We start from the raw sequence: 12,041 nt of genomic DNA on the forward strand, positions 1-12,041 counted from the left end.
CTACTTATAGATGTTGTCATCCTTGTTGTCATACAATAAAAAAATATTTAAAATCAGTTTTACAAATTAGGTAAATTATTTCCAAAATGAGTGTTTTTATCTCCCCCCCCCCCTTATTTTTTTAATGGGGTTATTCATCCTTCCTGCTGAGATTTTATAACATCCCCCTCCATCCATAAAAAAAAATTTTGTGGTGGGGAGGGCGGAGAAATGTTAAATTATCTTCTTTACTTTTTTTTGAAGATGCTTTCTAGCTCCATCCCTTCAGTTATTGCAGGTTGGGGAGAAGGGATGGGAGATAGAAATGGAAAATAGGGATGGGGAAGAAGGAATAAGGACTAGAAGGCCCATAATCAAATAATCCCACCCCTTAAAACGCCCTTATTTAAAATTAGTATATAAAATCAAAATGCCCATCCCCCCTAAAGCAAAGTGCCCCCTTGGGGGGGGGGGGGGGGTTAAAATTTGGTAAAATGTTCAAAACAAAACAAAACCAGACAAAGTGCTTCGCACGTCACTGCTTACAACCACATACACAAACTTCTAGCTGCATTACATTGAAACAAGGATGACAACATTTATAAAAGCGAAGCTCTGAAACTATAGGACAAACGAACAAAAACACTTGTAGAGTGTCAGACCTGAATAATCCGAATATAAATGTATAAAAGTTGAAAAAAATGCGTAAATTTAGTATAATGTTTAAGGACATACTTGCATTTTTAAGACTTAATAATAGAGATGCTTCCCTTTTAACAGCGTACTTTGTTTTCCTAGGAATCATTCCAAAAATCAGATCAATAGGATAATTATATCACTTACAAATTGTTAAAAAATCAACATGTTTAAAAGTACGAACAATCTGGTAACGATTATAGAGTCACTACGCATTCTAAGTCTTACCTAACTACTACAAGAATCACTATGCAAACTTTGAAATCGATAGGACAATTCTAACAGGCCTAAATCAAGGAAAAAAGCTATCCGTCCGGACGTATGTACACTAATTATAGAAAAGTTTTGTTTTTTAAAAGAATATCCATGTTAGATTACAGTGCTTTTATTCCTTCGACAAAGATATAGTAATAAATAGATAACTTGTTCGATGTATTGCAAAAAAAATAGATAAATTTGACGAACAAAATTATTAACATTCTTCGATTTGCAAGATAGAATTTTATCTTCCTTTGTGCTATCCAGAGACGTACAGAAGGAGGCAAAAAAAAGGGAGTTGCACCCCCTGGGTGTACATCCCACTTGACAAAGGTGTACATCCCCCTTGACAAAGGTCTACATTCCAATGGGGTGTCAATAAAAAAAATAGAAGTGTCTAAATAATTTTGAGCGCTTCGCGCGTTAGTTTTCAATATAGGGACACATAGATATTTGACTTTCAAATAGGTGGGTCTCCACCCCCTTACTCCTCTAATGCGTACAACCCCCTTGCAAAGACATCAGCACACCAATGGTCCTATCCAGAATGAGAGGAGACAATGGGCACTAGTCCCCCAAGTTTTACAATAGCGTTTTCTTATTCGTTGGCTTCACAACTTTGAGTAAGTTATAATAAATTATGATTGGTTGAATTATTAAGTTGATTGTTCAAACGTTGCATCTACTAATTTTTATCTACAGAAGGGGTAATTTTGTTTATCATCATTGGGGATTTACATTAATTTATCTGCCATTGTCATACCCTTCAGATCCCTGAGTGCAAATAGATTGATTGGCTTTTAACTTGTCTGATGTTAATTAAACAAAATTTCAACAAATATTCAGTTTATGCAAATTTTTACCTAAATAAAGGTATGCAATGTAAAGTACACAATTTTAGACATCGACCGTTGTCATTTGAAGTGCGAAGCGAATCTTTATTCGAAAATTAAGCCTGTGAGTAACAAGATCTGTAAAATGTTTCAACTAATTACAAGTGTTGTATGTACCTTTAGTATTCTACTATTGGCCAATTTAGACAGTATGTCTTTAGAATATCTCTATTAGTTCCTATGACAATCAAGCAACCATGGCCGTCTCAAACATTTATGAAGAAGCGAGATTTTCTCAGCTGCTATTCATAAAAGAACGTTGAAATATTTTAACCAATGAGCATTTACTCTATAACTTCTTTAGCCTGTCAGTCTATCAAGAAATGTGTTTTTCTCACATCTTGTTCATCAATAACAATTTAAATTTCGTGTAAATGAAAATGAGGCATCTTTAGTCTGTTCAGTCCATTTTATGATATGTGTTTTGATGTTGTATCTGTTGCATAGACGTCCAAGGGGGGGGGTTATGGGGTGATTACCCCCCCCCCCCCAAATTAATTTGGGGGTGCCGTAGGCACCCCCAAAATTTTGGATTTTCAATTTTTACCCCCTCCAAATAAAAAAAAATGCCTCTATGAAATAAAGATTACCCCCCCCCCCCAAATAAACGCCCCTGATCTGAAGGTATATTTTCATGATATAGCTGGAACAATTTTGATTACCCTTTCGTGTGCTACTTCTAACTTTATATTTTTTTTATTCCTCCCAACATCTAGAACACAAAGAGGCTAGGAGCTAAACTTTTTAAAAAGGTAACAATAGTTTGCATGATTGCAGGGATAGGTGGATGATAAATATCTCCAATAATGACATACAAGATCAACCCATTATGTAGATTAAAATTAGTGGTTGAAACGTTTATACACCCAACTTAATATACCAACCGATCAAAATTTGGTAAAAGTAACCAAAGCACTTTTAAAGTAACCAAAGTTGTTAGGCCAACGAATAAGAAAATACTATTATAAACCATTGGGGACTAGTGTAATAAACAACCCATTGTCCCCTCTCTCTTTGGCATGATTGGGCTCTTCTTTTTGGAAAAGCTTCACATATCACTTCGGTTGATTTATGGCTATTTCCATGGCTACCATCATGGCTGTAGCATTTTATTTAAGACTAGGGGGCCCAGACGCAAGTTGAATTTAATTCATATGATTAGGTTAATCATTTGATGTAGTGTAAAGTATATCAATAAAGCCGCTAGGTTGCGTGAATATTATTAATATTTTTGACGCAATAAAAATATTTCGCTTCATCATAAATAAACAAGAAAAGTAATCCTATTATATAAAGTAGTAAGAATAATTGGCAGTAGCTTAAGATTTCAATAACTACTGAACCGATTTGGTTCTCCTTTACAGGGTATCTTCTCATAGGTCCTGGTATGGTTTTTGTTGTCCTTACCTACCTTGAAATAAAGAACTCCTATATGGTAGGGTTGCAGCCGCTAGTGTCTAATACAATAATAAATAAATATTGCAAAATATACAGTAAATGTTATTGTTTAAATATAGCTAAAAAGAAATTAAATCATAAACATTACACAATTGAAATTTATTCTTTTAAGTATTACATTCGGGAAAAAAATAATGAAAGAGTACATCCAACAAAAAACTGTACTCTAGTATATATCATATTATAATTATTTAGGGATAAGACAATGAACGATAGATTAATTTACAATGTACAACCCTTTATGCAATGAATGCAATGATGATTCAACCTTTTTGAGATAAAAAGATTGGTTGATAAGTTTGGACAAACCAATCGAGATGCACAAAGTTTTCCAGCCAAGAAATGGATAGGTAAAACAAACAGTTGGAAAAAATAACGCATAAATAATTCTTTTTCTCGTATTCATTCGAATCCGGTGGATAGGAACCGGTTCTCATCCATACGAAAAAACTATGGTTAGCATCGTATTATATCCAGCTTTCTACGAATATAAAAATTTACAATCATAAGATTAAAACCAGTTTTTTTAGCCCGCGCCTTTGGCACCTCGGGGCTAAAAAACTGGTTTTAATATTATAATTGTACATTATATCCGCGGAAAGCTGTTTATAATACGATGCGAGAAATAACTAATCTTACTTCAATATTTACAAGATCCCAAGGCACAATTTTACTTTAAAGAACTGGTGGAAGGATCAATTTATCGTTTATTGTCCTATCCCTCTATTCCTGGACAATTCATCACATCACAGCATTCTTAAAGTTTTGTTTCTATCAGATTTATTTTGACATAAAAGCTGACTTGAATGTTTTGGCTTTGTTATAGGCAACTTCATCCTAAAATAAAAAACGGTTAACAATTTCCCTGGAGGTGTCTTGTCGAGCATATATAATATTTTTACATATTGAATGAGAGGGGGGGGCACAGTGGGTTTTTTGGCTGTTTTGGGGATTTTTTAACTTTATGAGTCACAAATACCAACAAAAGCTTATTTTATCTAAAAATAAAGTTAAAACCTTTCATATACAGGTTATAGCTTATGTAATATAACATATTATATACATATTATTGTGATTTTATATAGGAAAAATGTCCCTAGAGCTAATCTACTCATATAGTTAAAAGTTCGAAATTTCTGAAATTATTCATATTAAAAAAAAAATTATTTTAACATCGACTGAGACCTCAATTAAAACTTTTGGAGAGTTTTTAAGGTGTATATGATTAATATACATAATATATTATTCTAAGTTATCAATAAATAGTATACAGTGCTCGGCAGCTGCGCAACAGCTGTGACTAAGCCGTAAATTTAAACCCATTTTGATGTTTTAAAAGATTTTTGATAAGAGGGATTGTTATACTTGGGTCAGGTTCAAACTTTCAGTTGATATTTAAAATTGTAAATGGTTTCCCTGAGGTATACAGGCTGCCGAGCCCTGCAAACATACACCACACAAAATAGGAAAAAAATGTGATGTTCTTCAAGATTTTATATGCATTCTCAATTCGATACTGATTTTAATTAATGATGTTTATAGTAAAAATATTCTTCTATTCTTCTGGAGTCCAGGGGCTTTTTATTTAAAGGGAAAGCGAAGCGCTAGAAAAATAGCCTAAACCCATCCCAAGTCTTAAATTTGAGAATAAATTAGCATAAAACCAACACAGGATTAATTTAGAGAATCCAATCGGTTCAGTATTCACTGAGATCTTAATCTTTTGACAAAAAAATCTTACTACTTTATATTATAGGATATCTAAGAGTTTTTTTAATGTATCGTGGTATTACTTATACAAAAGTTTTTTTTAACTTCCTTGTTGATCGTTTTCTTTTAACTATCTGCTATTACTTATCAAATATGACTTTTTAAACATTAAAAAAAAAAATATAACATATGATATCAGTCCGTAACGCTATGGGGGAAATGTAATTTTCACAGCTAAAATATATGTGCATCTAATCTATACATTATCTCGTCCGTTTATCTGTCATGCTTCAAAAGAGTTTTTGCATATTATCTCTCTCTTTTTATGTTAAACAACTGCTCTCAAGTTGCCTTTTTGTTTATGCCAAGTTTTTTGGTGCTTTATTACTTATGGATGTTGTCATCCTTATTATATTGTAAAATCGTTTTTAAAAGTGAAGCTTTTCTATAATTAGGGTCCGTCCGTACGTCTGTCAATCTGTTTGGAAGGGATAACTTTTTTTCGTAAATATAGGCATGTTAGAATTGTCTTATCAAACTTATCATACTTTGCATGGTGATTCCTGTAGTAGTTACGTACGATTTAGAATGTGTAGCAACTCTATAATCATAATCAGAATGTCCACTTTTAACATGGCAATTTTTAACTGTTTTTAACAACAAGTTTTGTAATTATCCTGTTATTATTAAGTTTTTCAACAAATTTACTTACATGTCTGTTCAACTTTTATACATTTATGCTCTGATTATTTATGACAATCTATAAGTGGTAATGTTCGTTTTTCTCACCGTCTCAGAGCTTCGCTTTAATGGATGTTGTCATCCTTATTATTTTCAAATTTTAATAGTTGGATGGTAAATTTTAGTAATACAGTAAATGAAAGTGGATTTAGGGACTACTATAAATTTAGAAACCAAGGCTATTGAAAGGAAAGAACAATATAAATTAAGTATTTCAAACAAAGTTAAAGGACAGACAGAAAAAAATAGTGGCTTATAAATCAAATTTAATTTAAATGTTTCAGAAATACAGAAAGGAAGACATACGCACATTTATAAAAATTTAGCAGCTTTGTTACTAAAACTATTTCATAATAATCATTGTATATATGTTTTCAGTATATCCTATAATATAAAGTACTAAGCTTTTTTGTGTGTAGCGAAGGATCTCACTCACCACTGAACCGATATGGTTCTTCTTTAGAGGGAAGCTTCTTATAGGATGGTTTTAGGATATTTCATTTTTATAAATAAGCCTGGGTATTGTTTTAAGCTATTTTTCTGCCCTTCTATATCCCTTCGAATACCCTAGATGCTAGGGGCGCAGACGTTAGTTTTATATAGAGTAGATTACCATCAATGAGGTAAATCTTTACCCCCCCCCCCCCCCAAAAAAAAAGCTGTCTATCTAAAATTACAGCGAAGCTTTTCTATAAATAGGGTCAGTCCGTACGTCCCTGCGTCCGTAACGTTAGCTTTTTCATTAACTTAGGCATGTTAGAATTGTTCTATTGATTCCTGTATTAGTTCTGTAAAGCGTATCAACCCTATAATCATTACCAGAATGTCCATACGTTTATGTTGATTTTTAAATTATATTATAAGTACAATATTATAAGCGAAGCAACTCTATAATCAATTTATAACAATGTCCGTATACCCTTAAACAGTATTTTATATTTAAGAACTTTTGCAACAAATTTAGGCAAAATTTTGACAAGACTTATTTATATATATTTTACATATTTACGCTCTACAAGAGTTAATGTTTGTCTGTCACCCTGTTTCAGAGCTTTGCTTTTATGAATTTTGTCATCCTTGTTCAAATATAAATCAACTGGTTGTCAGACCATTACCGATAGACTGAAGGACTTAGTAAATTATAATCTGGATGCTTCTTAGTATGGTAATAAAGTCTTTTAAATAGCAGCCGAGAAATTCACGTTTTCCCTAATAATTTTTCTAACGGACAGATGTACCGACAGACGGACGTATCATTTACAGAATAGCTTCACTATTAAAAACGGAAAGGTAACCTTTAAAGATTAAATATGTGTGTTATTAAATTATATCAATTTTTAGTAGTTTGACTTCATAATGGTATTTAATTTATATTAATACAACTTCACAGTATCTATTTTCTAAGCTGGATTTCTCATTTGGGGCTACGAGGTGCCAAGAGTTATGAACTAATCTTGAATTATGAATACTTGAATTTAATCAGGGCCTAAATAACTTTTGGCACCTCGTAGCCCCAAGTGAGAAAAACCTTTAAACGTAAAAAATACATGTTATTTCAAGATGCAATATTAGGTGTTCTTGGATTTTAAATTACAGATTTATGACAACTTTTCTTATTTTTCTTTGCATTTTAAAGTAGAAACATCTGTATATATCAATAAAATATTGTTACATATCATTTAATCAGATTTTTACACCAATTTATTCTAGGAAAAAGTAGGAAAAGCAATGTATGATGATTTTAATGAAAAAATTCACTTTTTAAAAATAATCCTTTGACCACGTTCAGCAAAACTGCTGTATTTTGCCTAATTTTGTAGTATATAAAAAAATCTGTTGCATGGCAACTTTTGAATGGTAATACTAGCCCCTGGGACATTTAACTCAAAATTGAGGGAATTTAAAAAATGACCAAAAATCCCACTGTGGGGGGGGGGGGGTGATTTTATATTTTTACTCTTTAGGCCATATGGGGGTGCGATATAATGGATAATTGGAAGACATGCAGGATTTGGGCCTATTGGAAAAAAAGCTATAGCACCCCTCCCTTTATTTTATTCAAATAATACAAGGGGGAGGGAGAGTTCAATGCTCAATAGGCGTTTTTCAAATAGGTATTATTTAGGTAATCTTTTTATTATTGGAGCTGATCTTTTAAAGTGCATTTAAATAATTAAAATTACCTTAACCATGGTTTCTTTTTCTCCCACCAAATATGTTGATATCGTATACACGAATGGAAATTCATACTAAACAAAACAAAAAATGCAATCGATAGGTATTTAATAATGGAAACGAAATATGAATTTAATTTCTTACCTACTTATTTTTGTTTGTTTCTTACTTAGGTAAGGATAGGTTAAACGGGGTCCGGCAGGATTTTTAGAATGAAAAGGTTTTTTATGAACCTATGGTAAAAGATCCTCCGCTAAAAATACACCCACACAGACAATCATCCTTTATATAAGGATTAATTGTAAAAATATCTTTGTAATAGAATGTCGTCTTTTTATTATAAATCCCTCAAACTAATATTCAATGTGATCTACTTTTAAAGAAAATTTTCTAGATTCACAATTATAATATAACTAGAGGCTATACCCCTTGAGGCCTCTAGGGGTATCTGAGGCGATTGGGGCTTGAATTCGACCGCATACCCAAATTTTTATTTCAGTTTCAAAACGAAAAAAGAACAAAAATTGTTGGGGAAAATTATTTCTATTGCTGGTAATGGTACCCTTACTAAAATAGCTATAAACCTTCCCAGAAACTATGAGAAGTTTTACTGTAAAGGAGAAACGTATTGGTTCTGCGGTTAGCAAGAAACTTCGTTGAAGACAAAAAAACACCTTATTGCTATAAATTATAGGATAATAACCTTTGTACTTCTTCTGTAGGCTGGATCATAGCAGGCATAAGCAATGCATGACAAAACTGCTCCTGTTACTGATATAAAGAAAGCCTAAAAAACAAAATTGTTTAATTACAGCGATTAAAGGATGTAATAATGGAATATCAATAAAACTTACTCCCATATCTTTATGCTTAAATTTTACTAGTTCTAAAAATGTACTTTCCGCATTTTGCACTTATAGATGTTTTGTCTTGTGGTTTTATTTTGCAAATTGAACTTAACAAAACATTTGTTGATATATCGATAAAAATGCATAACTTTTTTTCATAACTATAAAACTAAGAATTCATAGACGTCCAAGCTATTTTTTTTTTTGGGGGGGGGGGTAAAATTTTTTTTACCCCCCCCCCCCAAAAAAAAAATTTTTTTTTACCCCGGGGGTAAAATTTGCTTGGGGGGGTAATTCCCCCTTCCCATAAGTCTGTTGGGGGGGGGGGGGGTAAATTTAGTTTACCCCCCCCCAAAATTTATCCTCGGGGTAAAATTTTTTGGGGGGGTAATTTAAATTTTATTAAATATTTAGTATTAAAAATGCGCGCAACTTATTTCTTTAGTAGATATATTTGTATTAAGCACTAAATTCTTTGATCCAAGACTTGATGAGAAGTCCACTCCTGTATCATAATCTGCATAGATTTTATGTATTAACTATTTTTAAAAATATTTTTTTCATCGGCGCTTCATCCCCATGCGTAGGTACATTATTTTAGTATTATTAAAAATATAAACCTTACCTTCCAAATTGCTCGTTTCAATTTCTTTTGATCTTCTTCAGTAAATAGCTTTGGGACAGCTGCTTCTTTTTTCTCTCTTCTTATTTCTAGAAATTTTTTCTGAAAAACTTCTTTGTCCGAGCTCTGTGTTGCACGATCATTTATATTTATCAAAATAAAAGAATTACCACCCTCTGATCAACCTAACTTTATAAATAAATAGGTTGATCTTTAGTAATCCCTAATCCGTTAGAGAAGATAAATTATCATAACTCGGTTCGTAACCACTAGGCGGATGTGCCACTTTTTGAAACCAAAAGTAAAACGTGCATGATCTCAGCCCATGAAAGAGTTATAACTCTAAAATTCGGCACAGCAGTTGCTTTTGTTGAGAACAATATAGATCTGTGAAGAAACGAAGGCGGAACCGCCGCTCCCGCCGAAAACCGCCGATTTTTTTTTGCCTTTTTCCGCCAAATTAGACAGTTCTCATTCATCTGAGATAAACTTTTTTTCTCATAAAAATTTTCCTTATATTTTCACGTAACACTTGTAATATTTCAAACATGTCAATATTAAAAAAAAGTGTCAAGTAAAAATATAAGCGAAATTTTTATGAAAAAAAAAGTTTATCTCAGATGATTGAAAATTGTCTGTTATGGCGAGAAAAGGCAAAAAAAATTCGGCGGGAGCGGCGGTTCCACTGCCGTTTCTTTAAAGTTCCATATTTTTCACCACAAAAGCAACTGCTGTGCAGAATTTTAGAGCTGTAACTCTTTTATGGGCTGAGATCATGCACGTTTTACTTTTGGTTTTAAAAAGTGGCACATCCGCCCCCTTCCCCCCTTTAAAATCATACTTTTAAAAAGTAGGTACTGCTTTACTATTTAATGCCACTAGTTGCTTAGACTATAGACCCTCGCCCTAAGACATTTATAAAGCTTCTCCCTGAAAATTTTAACCAACTCGGTACAGCTTTTCTCCTATTTCTAGCCCCGGCGCGGGGCTCTTATCCTGCAGGGCATATTTCCTTACCCTGCTGGGAAATCATTACCTACCCTACTGTGAAAATACGACGAAACTCATTACTTCGTTTTCTGTCCGTGGTCCGATAATTTTCCCTGTTCTTACAAGTAAGAAGTCATTAGGTAGATTTCAAATAAAATGATTCCTCGGGCAGTGATGAATTATATCTAAATGTAATTTTATGATTAATATTCTTCGCCATAAATTTCCATCTTATTACAGCCGGAGCTCTCAATTGTATTCTTCCTAAATTATTATAATATTATAATTTTTATTATTCACACAAAAACATAAATATACTTCTGTTTAAAGTACAATGTATGTTTGGTATAGTATTCATCTAACGTAAGAATTAAAGATTTAATTTCCTTTTTCAAAAGTTTTCAAATCAATATTAATTACCTAGGTACTATCAATATATAAGAGGGGGGGGGGGGTAATACAACCATCTCGTAATCAATGTATAAATGGCACATAGAATTCGAATTTCGATCTGAAATTTTGCATGAGTAATCCTTGGTAGGTCTATTTTCCCTAAATCGAACAAAAAGTTGGAAAAATAACGGCCAACAGCTGGCGGCTCAGTTGTTTAGCCATTTTTTGGGCTATTTTCAATGCAAATCATCACGAAACCTATCTCGCATAATACTATTTGCTGTTCCAAAACGTTTTCAAACGGTTCTAGCCGGTAGTTGCTGGTACTAGAAATCTAAAATGTTTTTTTTGTATCATTTCACATGATTTAAAGCAAAAATATGTTTCAAAAAGTTGATTCCTACGTAATTTTGACAGATTTGCCCTAAAAATAGCCAAAAAACGGCTAAGCGGCTGAGCCGTTAGCCGTTACTTTTTCAACTTTTTGTTTGATTTAGGGATTACTCATGCAAAATTTTAGATCGAAATTCGAATTCTAAGTGCCATTTATACATTGATTACGAGATGGTTGCATTAACCCCCCCCCCCTTTCCAAGCTATTTAAAAGAATTACCTAAAGAAATCATTTTAATTATATCCTTTTTTCAAAAATCTGGCAGAAAACTTGTTTCCAGATCAAAACATTTTATTTTTGTCTGAAATAATAGATAAAAAGTTTTTTTTTAAATGATAGATTTTTTTATGACAATTTAAAAACTAACAGAAGTTATAAAAAAGAGAGGGATTTGTGACTATTTGAGGGATCACATAATTCAAGTATTACTTTGTGGACACGACTGCTAAAATCATAAATTGTTCCTTAAAAATAGATAGGTATTAAAAAGAGCAATGAAAGAAAAATATATATGGTATAAATTTAAAAAAAAAGAAATAGCGTTAATGGTAACAAAAACCTATGAGTGTAGGTTTAAGGAAGTAAAAATTCTATTTGAATCTGTAAATCAAATACAAATTTAGAAACAGTATTTTTAAGGCTTAAAGAATTTTCTGTTTTTTAGTGTCCTAAATATCTGGATTACAGGATAACTACAAAAAGTCACGCTCACCTTATAGATAATAGGAAAATGAAAATATTGAGATAATTAAATTCATTATACAGAGAGAGAGAGAGAATCTATTTTCAGAAACAAATAAAAAAAAATGCTGGAACCAAGAAAAATATCACATTACAAAAATCACGTACAAAAATATGTATTGAACATGGACTAGTAAGTCCAC

At 32.3% G+C, this 12,041-nt stretch overlaps 1 protein-coding gene across 1 annotated transcript; it reads right to left on the reverse strand.

Annotated features, from left to right (window-relative positions):
* Positions 1 to 3,368: 3,368 nt before the first annotated feature.
* LOC145319217 (uncharacterized) lies at positions 3,369 to 11,460 on the reverse strand. Its single transcript, XM_080161191.1, has 6 exons — positions 11,377 to 11,460; positions 10,534 to 10,634; positions 9,384 to 9,506; positions 8,614 to 8,697; positions 7,919 to 7,984; positions 3,369 to 4,121 (listed from the first exon to the last, which is right to left on the reverse strand). Exons 1-6 carry the CDS (start codon positions 11,387 to 11,389, stop codon positions 4,065 to 4,067), a joined length of 444 nt encoding a protein of 147 aa, XP_080017317.1. The 5' UTR covers positions 11,390 to 11,460; the 3' UTR covers positions 3,369 to 4,064.
* Between the last annotated feature and the right edge of the window lie 581 nt (positions 11,461 to 12,041).

This window comes from Acartia tonsa, chromosome 5, assembly GCF_053477335.1.
Source record: "Acartia tonsa isolate MP-2025a chromosome 5, ASM5347733v1, whole genome shotgun sequence".
NCBI lineage: Eukaryota > Metazoa > Arthropoda > Copepoda > Calanoida > Acartiidae > Acartia > Acartia tonsa.